General features: G+C 36.3%; 1 protein-coding gene across 2 annotated transcripts in view; it reads right to left on the bottom strand.

Moving 5' to 3' along the window:
- Positions 1-18,174, bottom strand: part of PAX7 (paired box 7) — a 98,683-nt gene extending 80,509 nt beyond the window's left edge. Inside the window, exons 1-4 of one of the 2 annotated variants that reach the window (XM_075606003.1) lie at positions 17,672-18,174; positions 15,468-15,703; positions 15,029-15,158; positions 12,761-12,895 (exon numbers count right to left, since the gene is read on the bottom strand). In XM_075606003.1, coding sequence (XP_075462118.1) covers positions 12,761-12,895; positions 15,029-15,158; positions 15,468-15,703; positions 17,672-17,756 — 586 coding nt within the window. In that variant the 5' untranslated portion in view covers positions 17,757-18,174. The remainder of the gene's footprint in view (positions 1-12,760; positions 12,896-15,028; positions 15,159-15,467; positions 15,704-17,671) is intronic. The other variant, XM_075606004.1, reaches the window with a different exon arrangement.
- Positions 18,175-20,501: the final 2,327 nt, after the last annotated feature.

The following is a 20,501-nucleotide window of genomic DNA, read 5'->3' as shown; positions in this document are numbered from 1 at the left end:
CCGGCTTCAATGCTGATGGAAACATACTACCCCAAATATATCTAGGAAGAAAACTCCATGGGTTTTAATGGAATTGGGGTTCCTTTCCTATTGCCCCCGTTTTTTCTTTGCCTGCAGACTTTAGACCCTAAGTTTGTTGGATTCCATGAGACAAATTAAATGATTGCAAAACCAATCACTTTAATATTTAGTGGCATCTATCTATCAACATTTCCTGACTCTAAATCAGTGCAAAACAACAGCACCCTATTTTTCAAAGAAAATGGATCTCCTAGAAAGCAATGGGGTTTTGTTCCACTGATATATGTGGCGTAATTTTATTTGCACCGATTTTGCCCCCGCTTTGAAACAGGGGGTCTTTAATTAATAAATAGACCCCCTTTGCACAATGTCTACATATATTGATATTTGGGGGCAATTGAGCACAGATGCTGTGTCAGGATCTCTGCTGAACCAGGAATTGACTTCTAGTAAATATCTCATGCGTAGAGAAATGTATTTTTTTTACAAGTGCCCAACACTTATTATACAATAATGCATTAGGACAGAAAAAAAACATTTCTAATTCATAACTCCATCACTGCCAGAAGCCTTGCAAGGCGCTGCTGTCCCAAGTGACTGGGTTATATAGTTCCAGCTGTCACCACTTTGTAAAAACATGTATTTCTATTTATTTTTGGTATTTTTTTTTTGTTATTTCACTTCAATCCTCATTGGGCCAAGAGGGATCCGAAAGAACAGAGCTAAACAGCTTATTTTCTGGACAGATGTAATAATTGAACACAACAGATGTGGAATGAGGTTTCCTGTTTAACTGAACTGTCCTAAAAAAAATGACTATGATGATAAACCACCCTCTTTTGAAGAACTCATCATAGGAAATAATTCCGAACCTTAGCAGTGATGTGTCCCATAAGACATGGCTAATTGTAATTAGTAGGCAGTGATTTCTGCAGCCAGCCCAGGCAGCAGTCTTGTATAATGATGAACGCCTTTTGTATGAGTGTCACTACAAGTGTTTCTGATAAGGGACAAGAACCTACGGATCAAAGCTTGTAACTGTCTCAATTTCCTCACCTTCTTACTCTGTTTATACTGTCTGTGCCCAATTCCCCTCCAACACACACGTTTAGTGTCTGCTTTGAAGCAGAGGTCACCATTTCTAACTCCGGGGGGGGCATCCTTATTACTCCCAAATTAGTTTAATTTGAGACCTTTCTTCTTTTCTATAGGCATAATTAGGAAGCATTCATAAACAATACATTTTTTTTCCACTGTTGATGAATCATGTTATTCTTTATAAGTAAATGCAGACTTCAGGAGAGTCATTCTAAATGTAATTATAATCTCTGCATAGCTGTATGGCCGGGTGAACCAGGGGAGATTAAATAGCTTGATATCAAATAACCAGATGAAAAAAAATAAACAGTAAAGGCAGTGTCTATTCATGTTTTGCTCCACTTTTGAATGTTTGTGTAAATATAATCTTGTTTATATAGCATCAAATAGTCTACACAGCACTTTACAACACGGGTGAGATAAAGTACAAACAATGGGGATAAGAGTGGTAAATAAATGACAACATAATTAGATTGTAAGCTCCTCGGGGCAGGGACTCCTCTTCCTTAATGTTACTTTTATGTCTAAAGCACGTATTCCCATGACCTGTTATTTATATTATCTGTTATTTATTCGATTACCACATGTATTACTGCTGTGAAGCGCTATGTACATTAATGGCGCTATATAAATAAAGACATACAAATACAATACAATAAAAAATAAGGCAAAGGGAGCCATGGGTCGCAAAACTTGCAATTTCAGCTACCCCAGTCTTTGTTACTGAAATACAATAAGATATTCCCATGACAAATCAGGCAACAAAACATTAAGAAATAGTTTTAGATAGTTATTTAATGATGCTTTTAAGTCATTATTCACAATAAAGCTAACAGAATTAGGCCATTTACATAGAGAGAGCATCTAGGCTTGTTTATATACAGTAGCTGCCATTACTATGTTAGGTGACACACACACATATTATTGAGTTTCCAGGTCAGAATGTTAACATTTGTATTCCAAACACTAATACACCATTAGGGAATTCGTTTAGAAGGTGAAGAGACTTCAATGTATTACATAGAGTCTGTACATGAATAAACTGATCTATACAGAATGCTGCACACCCTGACCTCAGATCTGACAAGAAGACTTAACCCAATAAGACTCAGAATCGCAGACCTTTAATATCCTGACCACTGGCCCCATGGAAAACTCAGTCATGATATCTCTATTTGAAGATGATCTATATATATATATATATATATATATATATGTGTATGTGTGTGTGTGTGTGTGTGTGTGTGTGTGTGTGTGTGTGTGTGTGTGTGTGTGTGTGTGTGTGTGTGTGTGTGTGTGTGTGTAAATATATATATATATATATATATATATATATATATATATATATATATATATATATATATATATATATGTGTGGGTGAGTGTGTGTGTAAATATATATATATATATATATATGTGTGTGGGTGAGTGTGTGTGTAAATATATATATATATATATATATGTTGTGTGTGTGTGTGTGTGTGTGTGTGTGTGTGTGTGTGTGTGTGTGTGTGTGTGTGTGTGTAAATATATATATATATATATATGTGTGTGTATATATATATATATATATATATATATATATATATATAATATATATGTATATATTATTATTATTACAAATAATATAAGCGTTAGTAGAAACAAGCTTGCGGGGCAACAAAACAGCTCATTCTTAAAGCCAATAAATAATATTTCTCCAGCACAAGATATTGCAATGTGTCCAGTGGATTCTAGATGATAAACGATCCACAGGCATTCAAGTTCCCTATACTCTGCTGATGGGGAATATAACACACGTTAGAACTGTATAGATTGCCTCACTTCACACAGTGGCTTTAGCAGTGTCTTAGCCTCAAAGTTTTCCACAAGCCCATGATTTTATTACAGGACCAGTCATCTTATCTGCACCCAAACGTCATCCCTTCTACTAAGACAAATTCAATAACAGCCCGATCCCTAATAAGGATCAGAGAGAAAATGAAATGAAATCCCAAACACTGTCAGGTTGTGGACCATTCATCTCTGCAAAACGTTCCTACTACAAATGACATCTGCAAATTAATACAGGCGAAAAGCCAACAAGGTTATTACTATTATTTTCTATCTGTGGATAACAAAAGCAACTTAAAAGGATATTTGCAATGCCCAGGTACCTTATAGCTTTAAGGCTGGTGTTATATGTGCTTTAAATCCTGCCATGTAAATTCCTATGAAAATGTGGATAGCTGTGAGGGGGGAAAAGGGAGGTTAATCCTAGTTTAATGCAATGATGCAGTCACAGGACCAGGGCTAGGATGAATCTGTTATCTCTCCCCAACATTTGAGTCTCCCATATTTCACCAAGCCAAATAGCTGCAAGAAAAGTGCAGATGGAGGCAATCTTAACGCCTCAGGAAAATGTGTTATTAATATCTAAATAACTTCCCAATACTGTCTCTAAATCTCCCCTTCACCATTCCAGATGAATTCGTTTGAAGTTCTCCCCTGTCTCATCTCTTCAATGTCTTTTTTTTTTTTTTTACCAAGCTTATTTCAAACTGGTAAATATCTAATTCCTCTAACCACAGCACACTCACATGCACCATGCTTATTTGCAATTCCCTCTTACTTATTTTATTAAAAGTAAAAATAGATGGTGGAGAGAGGGGGTCATTCATCAAACATACTGGGAGAATGCAATGGATTTCAGACTTACACCCCTATACGTCCAGTATGAAATAAGGGACCCAGGCTTATTTTTTTGTGTGGGGGTGCTGTACATACAAAATAAGTAACATACATACATTACTAGCATGTAAAAATGTATAATCCACAACTCTAGTTCCATCCGCCATGAAGGACTCTGTTTAAAAAACATATATAACCTCTTTCTTTTCTATTTACCAAATATATTTCACAGACCCTTAAACAATGGTGAATATAGAGCCTCCCATTATTTCAATGTGTTTATATTTTGCATTCAACCATTTTTAGAACCCATGGGCACAGGTAGCCAGTACATCATAGTACCATTTTCCACATTGTCTCTCTATCAGACACATTCGCTTTTCATTTCAAGGGGTTTGGGAGTGAAAAGAAAGTCCACACATTTGCACAATTGATGCTAGCATCACTCATATAACATCGCTGTCCCTTTACTGGGTTACCTGCAACTAAATATATTACCCATGTGGTTAAAATATGTTGAAATATCTCATGTGTAGCAAGCTCCTGATATATGGGCCCTGGTGAAGAACTGTTTTTCCTCTTTATGTCAAATAGAAGAAATTTGTGTATCATGTACAATGTTAGAAAGAGAGATTTACACCCCATCCCGGCTGTAATAATGATGGGTCCAGATGTAGTAATAACTTAATCGCATAACATTTCTGTAATATTGACACTCCCAAATATAAGATCAAAGAGCTTCAAAATAGCTTGATATATTATCACTGGTATGTACTTAAAATATCTGTGTTAAGGTTAATGTTTCCCAAAACAGCCATTTGTGCCCCATAAAGCATATCCCCCAAGTAGTGTGCTATTAATATTCCATCTTGTATCATAGAAGTCAAATGAAAATGTATTGAATACAAGTTTGTTACACTTCACACGTTTCCTTGGCTGCACCCAGCAAACACCATACATACTGTAACACACATTATATACTGTACGGTGTTGGGATACTATCCTCCTGCTTGCAAACGTTACAGTCAGGGAAAAGCATGGACATTCTGTCCACAGAATTCAATGGTTTGCATAAGTGATAACATGCTTATACAACATCATTTTAATTAGAATTTAAAAACAAATCAAAGTGTTTTTAGGAGGACTTAAATCCCCCCCCCCCTAAAAAAAACATCAACAAGTGTAATAAAGGCATATTCCTGAGTGAAGAAACTCATGCTGTTGGGAAAATAAATACTCCCCCCAGATCTGAGATCTGAGAATAATAAAAACAAAAAACAGTCACTGTTATCTAATGCTACAGAACTGATTTACTTCGGAAACCCATATAAGATTTCACGTTTTGCTGCTTTAAAGAGAACCCTGTGCGATCTCAACTCATTCACAGCAGAATATTGTATTATTGTCTCCATCCTTGCCATATAACCCGGATTATGATGGGGATCCTGCATTTGTTTATGAACCTGTAAATTCGTTGTCTTTCCTATTTCCTTTGACATATTGCTCATGTTACTTAGATGGTGCAAGAATATGTTTCCAAATATGTGCCTTTATTTTTCAAGTTACCACCAGTCTCAAATAAAGATGGATTCAGACATGTTTTACAGGGCTCTTTAAATATGGCCACTATTGTGAATTTCCAAGGGACACGTTGTAATTTAGCCCAAATCTCATTGCACCATCATTAACTCATTTAGCTATAATTCTTTAACTAGCAGGAACAGTTCTTCAGTTGGTGGTTGAACTTTTGGTCCTAAATGTATAAAGCTATTAAAAGATGTTAAACAGGGAAACAAGTATCACAAATATTAGAAAAGATTGTGGCTCCCGGAGTAACTGAATATCTGTACACAACAACATACACAATACACACTGTTTTGTTGAGCTACTAAGACAATAAATTAAGCAGTTTTTACATCAACCAAAACCCAAGAGAATTCAGCAATGAAAAGTGTGATCAGGTTGGAAACAAAATGCAAAGTGAAAATGTAAATAATAGAAAAAAAAATGGACCCTCTCATTTGTACAGCACCTTTAAATGTCATTAAATCCCTTGTGTTGGGATATGCTCATATATTTCCCTCAAACCTTATCTAGTTCTCTCTCTCCTTCTGTCTCTGTCTCTCTCTCTCTCCTTTCCCGTCACACTTGATTTAGGAAGAGAGTTTATCTTGCAAACATTTGCCTACTTTGTTAATGTATACCGGCTTCTCCCGGCTACTTGTTCCCAAAAGCCAATGTTTGCCTTTGTAATTGTTATCTCTGTTTATTGTTATAGCTCATTTGTCTCAGTTTTTTTTGTGACATGTAAGCTGAGTTCCATGTGTACCCAGACACAGGCCTTCTCCCTGGGTTTCTATCTAGCTGCCTCTGAATATGCACAGAGAGAGACTCAGCCCAGAGCCAATGAATTGCCTGACACTTCCCTATCCCCTCTCCTGCCCCCCATTATTTAAACTGATCCCACTCACAAATCCCAGGCTGGTTTGTGTTTGATTACATTGGCAACCTTTGGTAATCCCCTGATTTAATGAAGTGTCTATTGCCTCCCTCTAAACATACATTTACAGAGAGTGAGAAAGGAGCTTGTTGGTTTATCATTGCAGATTGTTTTTGATAAAGCTCCCTCTTCAACAAACAATGCCTGCAGGTGTAACACCAAAAGATGCTCTATGGCAGGAGTGGCCTACTCCAATCCTCAAGGGCCACCAACAGGTCTGGTTTTAAGCATATCCCTGCTTCAGCACAGGTGGCTCAATCAGTGGCTCAGTCTTCAACTGAGCCACTGATTGAGCCACCTGTGCTGAAGCAGGGATATCTTTAAAACCTAACCTGTTGGTGGCCCTTAAGGACTGGAGTCTGGAGTTGACGCTCCTGTTCTAGGGGGAGGAGGAGGGGGTATCCCCCCCCCGACCCCCCATTCATCCACCCCCTAGAACCTAATTAAATTTGGCAGGCTCTGCTCCACACAGTCAAAACAACGTCCTTCAGTGCAGCAAACCGCTGAAAACCACATTAGTAGCGATTGCTGCCAAATTAAATTGTTGCCACCTTGAGATGTGTGTCCACAGGTTTTTTTTTCTCCTTCTACTCTCGTTGTTAACTTTGGCCCCGGTCTTCCCTGGGAAACCAGATCCCTGCCAGTCCCCTCTCTCTCTCTCTCTCTCTCTCTCTCTTCTTGGTGGCACTTTGAACCAAACCATAAACACATGCTTTGACGTCCACAGAGGACTGGCCTAAAGTGGTCCTTCTACTTCCCCAATATATGTATGGATGGTCACTATCAGCTTCAGTCTCACTCATCTGTCTCATGCCATGCAGAACTAGAAGACTAGGTACCATTTACTGATTTATTAGATCTAGTTAAAAAGTACTCATACTGTGCCTGATTTTAAAGGAGATTTCCAGGCAATATCCTACATCTCTGTATTTTTATTTTTAAATAAACCAGTCCTGTAGTATTATATAATACTTACTACCCTTTTAAATGCTACAATTAAACTCAGTGCCATTTTAATGAGTTTTAATATACTGAGCATCCTTTGATTTCTATAGCAGGCTTTAGCTCACCTCCCAAGCAGTGCAAGAGCTTTGCAACACTTTCCTGTTTGTGATAATTTGTTGCCAATATTCCCAGTAGTTTGAGCTGCAAACTGTAACAATAGATAATGTTATCTGAGTGATATAAGAATACATTGTAGCTGCTGAGTTACACTGACTGAAGGATTCATTTGAAACTGAAAGGCAGTTCATTTAGTGAGCCCAGAGAAGCAGGATTTTTGCTGATCGATCACAGGAGAACTAATCGATCAGCTTAGGTAATTAGTTTTCCATAAATGTGATTAAAGGCAGCACATATTAAAACAAAACAAATGCATTTTGTATTTTTTTTTTTTAAGATGCTTGGAATGCCTCTTTAATAGTTGCTTAAGTAACATTTCATTTAACACCCTTAGTGCCGATAGGAACATGCATCCTGGCGTCAGCTCATTGTGACCTTGGCCGACACTTTATCTCCCTGTGCCTCAAGCATCACCAAATATATTGTAAGTGCTACCGGGCAGGGACTCCTGCCTGCAAAAAATATATGTACAACGCTGAACAAAGGGGGAAAAACATTATTATGCATTCTGCACTGAATAGGGTTAAACTATAGGAATATTGTAAGAACAGAAACTGAATGATAACGTCTAATAGAGAAACCATTTTTCTAAGCATTGAATAAACACGTGGCTCCAATATACGTTAAATAATAAGGTTATTCCTTGCAGCATTTATCTTTATATATCATTATATATATATTCCCAAATCAGCAAATAAAAGGAACACCATAAACATCAACACTATTTCATGTTTTTCACCAAATGCATTAATTTATTATTAGGTGTATTTAGCAGAGGGGTGACAGGGGACTGCTTGCTATGTGTGTAGTAAAGTCATCCAATTCTAGTGCGTGCTAGCATCCGATAAATACAAACAATAATTATCAATAAAAATAACTGTATATTTACTAGGACGAAAAGCTGGGTGCCTAACGAACTTACATGCCCAGGGCTAGCTAAAGTGAGCCGTTTAAAGATGAAAGTGCAGAGAAATAAAGGCTCAATTTAATCTGCCTTAAAACCCTTCAACTTAACGTTTGTGCATGAAACTCAGAGAGTGAGCAGTGATTGGGGATAAATACATTTCTTACCATGCCTCCAAGCTATTACACCACTCGCCAACACAGCTCCCTATTCAAGCGCCACAGTTTTCATTACCAGCGCTAATAAGTCTTAGCATTATTAAATGCCAAGGAGATGATAGAAAGAAGCAGGCGCAGGGAGGAAGCTTTCTTCCACATTTAAAAAGGGAGCATTTATGGACGTCTTGCTCAGACATCCCGCAAGGACCAGAGCTACGTGTCAGCAGAGCCAGGAAAAGAACAGAACGGGCAAAAAGAAAAAAAAAAGGGCAGAAAAGTTTTTATTTTTTATATATATATAGCTATTTTTTTTTTGTTTTGTTACTGGTGTACGAAAAACAATTCCGTGGGGCTTATGGTGTTAGCATTACAGTGTGAACAACACCAAATGCAAAGGGCCGTTACAGCATCAACGAATTATCGCCCTCCAAACTTTTTTTTTATTTCCATTATTTTATCAGGTTTTGCTATTTCGTTTTGTGTTACTCTTAGCAAACGTGAGTGCGAATTTACAGAAATAATGTCTATTATATATCCCCTCTTTTTGTGTTTTTTTTTTTCTCTAAAAAAAATATGAACCCACTTTGACAAAAAGATAATACTGTCAAAGATTAATTTATTTTAGACTGGGTAATGTTTGAAATGTCATCTATTTTTTATTTTTGAAGTTACACTTAAAGCACACACGTGGATGTCTCTCTCTTTATATATGTTCCGTTTAAAAACTTTTCTTTTTGCTTGTGTTTTATTTCCTCGCCAACATTAACCCTTGTGAACTTTCCACTTGACAAAAAAATGGTACACAGCAGGGGAGGAAAGCGATTCTGTGTTGCTTTCTTTGATTAAACCTTCAGTTGGTGTTGCAGAGAAAGTGATTTTCTTTTTCATTCAATCAAACTATTGCAGCAACATGCCATTTATTATCCAACAATTTGTGTATATATATATATATATATATATATATATATATATATATATATATATATATATATATATATATATATATATATCCGAAGATCTGTAAGGCCTTTTTATATTGCTATTTAGAATGTGTAGTTAAAAAGTTAAAATAGAAGTGTTTATTAGTGAAAGGGAGAAAAAAAAAGACCTTTAAAACGAAGTGCAGAATTAAAAAAAAAAAAAAATGCTGACACAATAGGCTGGCTTCTAAATGATCAATCAGCATTTACAAATCAGAAGAAACATTTTGCATTCTCAAACATTATTCTTTCCCAACAGACGGCCCTATAATATTACAAAACTATCTAACAGCGGGGAGTTTTGAATAATTTACCTCCTTTTCTTCCTTCCCTTAGCCTTTTGTGTCAACTTTTTCTCCTGCTTGCAGGTTTTTGAATGAGAATGAGAAACACCACAACCCCCCCCCTTTTTTTCCTCCTCTATTTTGGGGGGGTGGGGGGGTGGGAGGGGGGTGTCTTTTTTTTTTTTTTTACTGTTTGCTTTTGTGGTCAGGAATCTTTGCTTCTGATGCTTCAATAGACTGGAAGGGCTTTGTAACTGAAGTTCATCTTCAAGTTTGAAATAAAAAGGGGTCGGTTGGCAGAGGAGCTGCTATTGTGCGACAGCTTCAAACTTAGACAAATGTTTGATTAGGTCATTGGAAGCATTTTTTTTTTTTTTTTTTTATCCCTGAGACTTGTTTTTCAGTCTTTGGAAGCAACATATATCTCTCCTCTAGAGAGATATATGCTGCAGACAGCAGCTTTAATGTCTGAATAGGATTGGGTTTGGGAAGCCAGAAACAAGAGGCGAATAAGTCATGGGATAACTCTTTTAAAATATAAATCTGTATTAGTTAACATATACTATTTAGGGATAGGAGACGGAGTTAGGTCGGCAAAAAAAAAAAATGTTTTCTTTCTGCTTGAGAGAATTTTGTATTGAGTGAGTCAAATCGGTGTAACATATAACGTGATATGTGATGGGTTTGATGCTAACAGTGTTGATTACAAAAATGTCTATTTTAATTAAATAGCCCGTGTCAGGCTGTAGAAAAAAAGTTCTTGCAATTAAGCCTTTGCAATTATTGTGCAAAACTGCAGCAAAATTAAGAAAAACAGCACAAGATGTATCTAAGAGGTCCAGTTTACATACATGTACTATAATATGCATATGTGTGTAAGTGTGCAAGGTAATACCGCTCCATAAAATGAATATTCGTTTCCAATATTAATTGATAACAATAACCAATAAATATATATTTTTAAAAATTATTAGATAATATTTTTTTCCCCGGGCAAAACCCCGTCTCTTTCACCCGAAGCCAACTCACGAAATCCCCCCACGGTATGAGTTTATCACAACCAACTTCAAACAGCACAGCAAACGAATTCACACCTTGCCACTGGAAATGAGGAGGAAGCTGCTAATTGAAATTGCTGCCTATCTGAGAGACCTCCACCCCACACTGCTGCTGCTTTTAGCAAGAGGGCTTCACTGGAAAGCAGAACCCAAGCAGATTCTAGCCTTTCTAATTGGTATTGATTGCTCCAATCGGTCAGCTGTCAGCCGAGGTTTCAGGGGACCATTTACAAAGCAAGAAAAATCTGTTTAACAAATTAATTTAGCAATGAGATCCAGTCCCCTTCTAAGTCTTCTATAAATAATTGATCAATGCTTGAATGCTAAATGGGCCAACGTGACCCTGCCCTGCTCATTGCTGGGGGGAAAGAGATATTTGAGCAGGAAACCTCTGGCTTTTCAGGTACACTATAAATATTCACTTTACTATCCAATAAGCTTTGCCCATACTCTGCCATTTGATTGCCTATGTCTGCAACATTTGGTTTCCAAAAAACAATCTGTAGACTGGGGGTTAATTCGTATCCCACTGATGTTTATGGGCCACAGTGTATTGCTAAATTACAACTGCTAATGTACACATTAATACAATAACCTCCGAATTTTGCTTGCGTGATAAGTTATTCCACTTCTAAAGTTGTTACTTTCATTTTTTTTCTTTACGTTTGCCTTTTATTTTGCATTGAATAACAAAGACCAAAATACATGTCCCTATTATTTTCGAATGGCAAAGAAAAACCTTAATATCAAACTGTGAAAATAAAAGGTACTGTTTTATTTATTATTTGAATTTCCCTGGAGGCAAAACTGAAGCTAAATCCTTGTACCCTATTTACTGTAACAAAAAAAAGGCCATTTCTATTCAAAGCAAAGGGGGTATATGTTTAATGAATCTGATGCTGTTTTCAGCCCAAATACTGCATCCGTTTCACTGCAGAGATACTTGGATTAAAGACCCTGGTGGATTGGTAAAGTGGCTGAAATAGTTACCTAGGTGCTAAGTCGAAAGTTTGCAGCACATTTTCCATTTTTTAATTGTTGGAAAGGGTGGAATTGCCAAATGATGTAGAAATGTGGTGGAAACAAACAAATTATTACTCAATTAAGCATTTTTACCTAAACTGCTAGGGTCTGATAAGAAGGAGATGCTGCAAAATGGACCCTTTGTAACAAATTAGCGTTGGGTATTTAAAGAAATAAAACAAAACAAAAAAAATGATTTCAACAAAAATAATAACTACTGTCCTGGTCATTTCCACTTTTGCTATCTATCTGTCTGTCTGTCTGTCTGTCTGTCTGTCTGTCTATCTATCTATCTATCTATCTATCTATCTATCTATCTATCTATCTATCTATCTATCTATCTATCATCTATCTATCTATCTATCTATCTATCTATCTATCTATCATCTATCTATCTATCTATCTATCTATCTATCTATCTATCTATCTATCTATCTATCTATCTATCTATCTATCTATCAATTTATCCTTCTTTCTTTTTTTCTCGCTTTAGCCTGTTCCTTGATTTTATTTCGGCACTAAAGTGATTGTAGGATTATTTGTATATGAATGCATAAAGGTAAAAAAAAAAAAAAGCAGGCACACCAAATGGTACAATAAATGTGTATTTAGTAGCTCAACGTTTCGGCTCCAGGCTGCATTGGGAAGCCGAAACGTTGAGCTAGTAAAGACATTTATTGTACCATTTGGTGTGCCTGCTTTTAATTTTTTTTTTTTTTTTACCTTTCTACATAGTACAGGTTAGTACTTTAGCCTTCCAATCTTTAGTATTATTACTGTTATGACGGTCCCTGACTCCTTTACTATATTAATTCATAAGATATAACAAGTTACAATGACATGGCCTGATATTTACATAGCACTCCTCCTGTAGAAGCAGACTGGTACACTGTGTATATATCCTCTGTTCTCCACTGTACATTTAATCCCAGCTGCTCTTACCTTTGTCCCCGAGGATCCCATCAATACTGTGCTTGGTTTTCTTCTCTCCATCCTCTTCCTTCTTATCACAATCTCCGTCTTCCTCCTTCTTCCCGAACTTGATTCTCAGGACTCGGCTAATCGAACTCACTAAACCTCGGAAATTGAAAGGAACAGGAGGGAATATAAATTGAGATTGACAACAGGATTCTGATAGCAAAAACATTGGCCTTGACCCTTGGATGCTGGAGAGGCCTGCATCGCATTGCATGGCAAACATTGTGCCCATCTGCAAGCAAAGGGACACCGTGTGTGTGTATATATACTGTGTGTGTGTATGTATATATATATATATATTTTTATATAAAAAAGAAAAATTGAGTCAACACATTTTTTGCTGCTGTATAAATGATTTCTATTTTATATATCAACCATTTTTTCTTTTTACATTGATAAAAGAAGCAAAATGTGTGTGTGTGTGTGTGTGTGTATGTATACACACACACACACACACACACACACACACACACACACACACACACATGTTGCTTCTTTTATCAATGTAAAAAGAAAAAATGGTTGATATGTAAAATAGAAATCATTGATACAGCAGCAAAAAATGTGTTGACTCAATTTTTCTTTTTTATATAAAAACCCTGTGTGCCTGTTACCTGCTTGATCTTATATCCACTTCAATTAACAGCTGGCACCCAGGCAGGTATATGTACTTTGGTGGAGTGGCACTATATTCTCTACTGTGAGTATGTATGGATGTGTGTGTGTGTACATATGTACACACACACACACACACACACACACACACACACACACACACACACACACACACACACACACACACACACACACACACACACACACACACACACACACACACACACACACACACACACACACACACACACACATATATATATAATGAGCCTCAGGGGATGTATTCCCGCTTCCACTAGGTTTTGTCATATCTACATTTTTTTAGTAATGCATTGTAAAGTGCAGCGAAATATCACAATAAACCGATTACAATAATCCATAAATAAATAATCAACAAATAAATACACGGTAATCCTCTATAAATTAACTATCAGGTACATTGTCCCTATTATATGACTGGATTTCTCCTTTTCCATGTCATATTGTATTGGCTACCTATAAATTAATCTAAGCTTTTAATTCAATTTAACCTTAACATCATTTAATAAGTCTACTTCAGACCTGTTTTGCGAAACAATTTTCTGATTGAGGTTGCATAGTCTTCTCTACAAAATTCATCTCAATAAACTTCTGACAAGTAATCCCTAATGGCGCATGAGACCTGCTCTCATCGGCTGGTTACCAAACTTGTTTGGATTAGACTCTTAACAATGTAATGTTTAAATTGATCTTCCCTGAGAAAGTGCACTTGTTATGTTATCCTTGTTTTGTTTGTGTGAGGGTGATTAACATGTTAACACCTTTCTCTCTGTAATTCAGAAGGGGTTTAAAAGTGATTAATTAACAAGTGATTCATTTACTACCTGGGAGGGACACTTTAGACTACAATTTAACACTCTCTATTCACTGGATGTGTATCAAAATAATAGGGAAAATGTTTAGCAAGCAATATATAAATACATTGCTGTACAATAATTGATATATACTCTACACACACGGACACACGGACCACATAACATGTGTAATATATATATATATATATATATATATATATATATATATATATATATATATATATATATATATATATATATATATATGTTATTATTCACTGATTCACTGTATTACTTTAACCTTTAATGTACTTGGGATATGCAACCTATACAAACCATCCTCATACATAAAAATATTCGTGTATAAGATCAGTTTTTCCCTATGTCATTAAAAGATAATGCGCCCTTATTAGTCATTAGACCTTGAAACATATTTGTAAGATACTGCAAATAACAGTTGGACCTTAGTCAAGTGTAAGAGGGTTTGCACAATAATACTTTTGAGAAGTAAAACTAATCAGAATTATAGGGGGTTGGAAAGGGCGCCCACAAATACGTATATTGCATTATCTATCGTCCTACATACAGAATTATTGAATGCTGAAACAAAAGGGAGACCTTCACCTTGTACACATAGCCCCTTCCCCGAGGGGTTGTGGTGTTTGTGTTCTTACAGCTGTTGGTGACAGTATTTGCAGGGTGGCTGAGCCCCTGATGGACACTGCAGGTGTGTATACCTGGTGCGTATTGTATGTCTTGCACTCATTTATACCCATGTGCTCACCTGAAGGGACAGAGCTCCTGTCGCAGTGCCCGTCCTTGAGAAGTCTATCCCGGATCTCCCAGCTAAACATTCCGGGGTTCTCTCGCTTGTATTCCTCAATTTTCTTTTCTACATCAGGAGTGGCTACCTGCTTTAATATCCAAAGGAGATGGGACATTTTAATTTCATATATGCATGTAATATATAAAACACGAACACACAGACATATACACATACTAAAAGGTTATGTGTAATATATATATATATATATATATATATATATATATATATATATATATATATATATATATATATATATATATATATAGTGTGTGTGATTGTGTTATTTAAGACCCATTCAGTACTACAGTGAAATCTGCACTTTTTATATCTCATTAAAACACAATTTACAGCATGTGTCATTACAGAAAGTGTACAGTAAGTTTTCTTGTGCACTCACCCTGGGCTTGCTCCCTCCTATGGCCCCAGGGCGGATGGAGCCGGTCTCCTGGTACCTGCAGAGTATTTTGGATACACACCCATGGGAGACCCTGAGCTGCCTGGAGATGACACAGGGTCTGATGCCATGGTGAGCCATCTCTACTATCTTGTGGCGGATGTGATTTGGCAGGGGTCTGCCGTTGATGAATACCCCTCCGAGCTGGTTCACTCTGCCCTGGCCCAGGGGAGTAGATACTGCAGAACAAGAATAGTAGAGGAAAGGGACCAAGTTAACAGTTTGCCAGGTACACCTGTGTACAGTTCAACAGCAAAAGATAACATTGGCTTTGTAGATATGATGAGCCTTTTATCAAACCCATACAATGTAATTCATTTGTATTCTTCATAAAAACTTGCCAATCTAAAATAAATAAGATCAAATGAATATATATATATATATATATATATATATATATATATATATATATATATATATATATATATAGTGTGTGTATATATGTGTGCGACTATATATATATATATATATATATATATATATATATATATATATGTAATTTTATATATATATGTATATATATATATATATATATATATATATATATATATATATAAATATATATATATATAATTTGTGTGTTTGAAATGTGGTAACTGTTATAGTTAGGAATATTGGTATAAATATTACTAATAATATTAGTGTGTCTACTCTGTCGGCAACCGAGAAATTATTATTATTTGTAGCTTCATTTTTAAGTTAACTGTTTGAGAAGATATATTGTTTCCTCACACAACTGTGACCGCATCTTTTTTTGTTACTGCTGTCTCGTGGCTTTTTCAGCACACGCTGGTTAACTTTCATGAAGAATGACCTCACAGTCACACAATGGTCCTCTTATTCTATATACATCGCAAGTATCCGAGTTATCATCATCTTACTCTGTTAATAAGGCTCAGTAACTAATGCAATGTCTATACAATTTTCTGCTTGTGCAGTTGGGAGGTGTCCAGAGCTCTAATCCAGCATTGATATCTCCAATTTGTTTAATATCGTGTAATATAGATCTATCAGATTAATACAATTTTACAGCCTGGGAAAGTGAATAACTTGGATGCATAATTTAAGGGTGTAAAATAGAAGTGGGGGAGAAGTGTTGGCAAAGTAGGCAGCTTGCAGGACATAGCTCCTTGTGCAAGAAAAGCAGAATATCTGATGATTTAATAAGAATCATGCGCTACTAATTCAAAGTCACTTGGCTCATCCTCTCTGGATATATCATTACCAGCAGAGAACACTTGACTGGCCCATTTTACATTCAAGAAGCACCAAACACAGAGGCGCCTTGCCTTCTTATTATTCGCAGTCATGTTGTGCAAATATTGTTGTAATCCTTTGATCCTTCTCTTTGCCGTCTGTTTTACTTTCATTTGCTACAGAAAAGTACTTGAGCAAATCCCCCCAGCTTGTGTATTTTGCTGGTTTCGTGGCTTTCCCCAGTTTTATTCCCTGCACTTGATCACGGATTGCATGAATCTGGATTTTAATAAATGCATGTGCTCAGAAACCATTATGGGCACAATCAAAGACAAAAGATTCAGATGAATGGAAAACTTCATGTCACCAGAAAGAGAAATCAAGACAGTGGTGGAAATTGACAGCTGCAAAAGGCTTCTAGTCTGCCTCACTGAGTGAATGTAACTCCCCAAAAAAAGAAAGTCACAACATGTACATTGTAACTACTTTTTAACTCCATCAACAGGGCTAGGATTTCTTCCCAACTCAAGCATTTAACAGGCTGAAAAGTTTCAAGCGTTAGCTAAGCTTGTAAAATGCCAGTGTGAAGTTTGCGGTTGTCTCCCCATTGACAGAATTGTTTCTTGAATTCCAAAGACCCTTTCCCATAGCTGTAAAATAATTGGTTTAAGTGAAATATGAACACAGAGGAATGGCAGCTGCTTTGTAAAAAAAAAAAAAAAAAAAGAAAAGAAAAAAGAATGTAAAAACAAAGAATAAATTCAAGATATAGAGTCTGATCTCATTTTAATAAATACAACGTAAACAGTTAAAAAGAAAATCTAATTATTGCAAAATATTTTAGTCGGTATTCTTCCTTCTTTATACAACTACCCATAAGTTATTTCAAGCAATTGAGGACTCTGTACTTTTGGAAAGCTGATAGCATGTGGAGAATAAAGTAGACATACCTTCCAGAGGGAATCCAGTGCGAGGATAGTTCTGGCCAGGACCTGGGCGCATCATTCTTTGGACTGTCCCTGGTAGAGCAACCATATGCAACTGGTCAAGAGAAGACACCTTCTTTGGAGCAGGACCGAACAAAGCCAAACAAAATGCAAAGCCTTGTAATGGACTGCAGGGCTCTCTGCCTCCTTCTGCGCAGCCCACAGCTCAACCCAGGGAAAAAAATAAATACTAAAAAGCCTCAAAACACAGATCTTAGTAAAAGTCTTCGGAAACTTGGAGGATCTGAAGGTGTCAACACTGTGAAGACAAGAGGTCTGCAAACTGATGGGGAGTTTGAAGACTGGAGAGAAGCAGATTTGCAACGTTGACTACGGGTGCGAGGAATATATTGTTTTCTTTGCCTTTTTTTTGTGCCTTGAAAGTGATGGATATTTTTTTTTAGGGACAAACAGTGTCAACTGAGAGGTTTGGAAGTTGTTAAAGTGGCCAACTTTGGCGCAGTGGGTAGGAGGAGAGAACTGTGATCCGTGATAGGCTCTAGTCTGTTTCTTTTATTCATGAAGAGGAAGGGGGCAAAGCAATGTGCAGATGGACCAATGGCAAAAAGAATTCACCAATACACAGCCTGGGGATTTTTTTTTCTCTCTCATTACTTTTTATACTTGGCCTCGTTTTGAGAGAGAGAGAGAGAGAGAGAGAGAGAGAGAATCACTGAGGAAAGACAAGACTATTCTAGATATATTACTGAAACCATTTCAATATATTTTGTTTATTACTAATGCATCATTTGGTTTGCTGATCAGCGAATAATACTAAAGAATTCTTGAAAAGCAGAGTTAATGTTATCTTAATTGCTTTAGATCAAAATGCTTCCTGGGGTTAAAATCTCATTGTTTACCTTTGTCCTCCTAAATCATGGTCTAAAGAGGGGTGCAGTTAATGCCCTTTGTTATATTGCACCCAAAAGAGAAGGAGAAAGCAAGGTAAAGTTAAAAACGAATTGTTTAAATACTGTACACGGGATACATCACACAGCTGGTGATCCAGCTAAACACGCACGAAGTTTAATATTGTTGCATGAAATGCTTTTTAGATCAGGATATCTTTGTGACAACATTTCCACCGCTCATTTGTTTCTCCACATTATGGGTTGACTTCTAAGTCAAACACAAAATACATGGTAAATATTTATTTTTACAACATTGTTTTTCATAAAGCACTCAGAACACAAGAAGGAAACACTAAGACAATTCAATTCAGACTTGTTCATAGACCTGAAGAAAGGAATTTACTGGATGGTTCTGGTTTATCCGAGAATAGGTTGTCACTTCCTTTCAGGACCTGTATTTATTAGTTATTTTCAAATGAAGTGAAGCTATATGAAAAGCAAGAACCTTACATGTTTCAAGCTGTTTTTGTTCCCTTAAATGCCATTTAACGCACTATACCAGCAGCCAACGGAGCTGCCTGGAGTCCTGGGAAGTTGCAATAATAGGACATTGCCTGTTTTGCTGCCCTTTAAATTGCCAATTGGAGGCACCATGCTTCAGGTGTCCAGTGGTGCGAGGTGGACTGGGAGCCCAATGGACAATTGTCCTGGTGGAGAGGCTGAGCACACAGTGGAGGTGCCTATTTTGGGGACTGCATATAGAAACCCTTCTCAGCAGGGAATGACGCCAGGGCTCACAACCCATTGTTTTCATATGTACAAAGGGCTTTTCTTAAAAATCACTGAAAAGTTTTTTTTCTTTACTATATGTGCTGCATGTCCCTATATATATATATATATATATGTCCCTAAGGCAACCGGACATATATATATATATATATATATATATATATATATATATATATATATATATATATATATATATATATATATATATATATATATATATAATGCATCCGAAATCTATATCCTTTTGCTGGGACAAGACACAAGTTGATACTGTACTCATCATTTGCACATCTGTTCTTGTGAATTGTTCTTATTTCGATTTTGCAGTTTTGCTTTAGAATTCGCATTTCCTACCGGGTAATAAAAAGCCTGTGTAGCTGCATACATGTAAAGTACATGAAGGGGATTTAGGAAGAACACAGGGTCCATTTTAATTCATTTCCACTGGTGCTGGGAGAGCTTGTTGACTTTTAAGCATGCATTGCTAACATCTGCGTCTATATTCTTACAAACTGCAGATGGGGATTAATGTTATAATTTACCATAATATTACTATTACTATTCTTTTATAATAAATTCGACATCAACATCTGTAATTAAGATCAACATATGCGGATGCAGCAGAGAAAATCTCTTCTCCCAAAACTTTACAATCTCACATTGTGTATAGTTTCTAATACTCTGACATTGGTAAACGGTGGACTTTTATATATGTGAATTTTCATGTTATTAAAAAGAATATTGTATATATATATTTTTTTATTATTATTATTTCATGCAGTAGATAAAGCGCCAGATGTCTATGTGTTTCTTTAGGTTCATTTCTTAAAACGTTGTGTTAACAGATAATTGCGTATGCCCAAATGATATATTATATATATATATATATAACCCTACTGTGAAATTCTAAGATAATAATACAATAATAAATGATTGTTTTGTAGTGAAACGCTAACATGTTTAAATATAGCACATGCAGAACAAAATTAGAGGTAATGAATAGTCACTTTAAGGATATTGGTGTTGGAACCCGATCTAATTTAATTTGGAAAGTGTTTAGTGTTTGTTTTATAGGGCACATGTATCTAGAAAACCGTGTCCATGGAACTGCTCTGGCCTCTTGCCGGTTAGTTCACAGTTAGAGGAACTGAGAC

Source organism: Ascaphus truei, chromosome 6 (assembly GCF_040206685.1).
Source record: "Ascaphus truei isolate aAscTru1 chromosome 6, aAscTru1.hap1, whole genome shotgun sequence".
Lineage (NCBI taxonomy): Eukaryota > Metazoa > Chordata > Amphibia > Anura > Ascaphidae > Ascaphus > Ascaphus truei.
The sequence above is the reverse complement of the archived record's forward strand: the minus strand, read 5'-3'. Positions and strand labels throughout refer to the sequence as shown.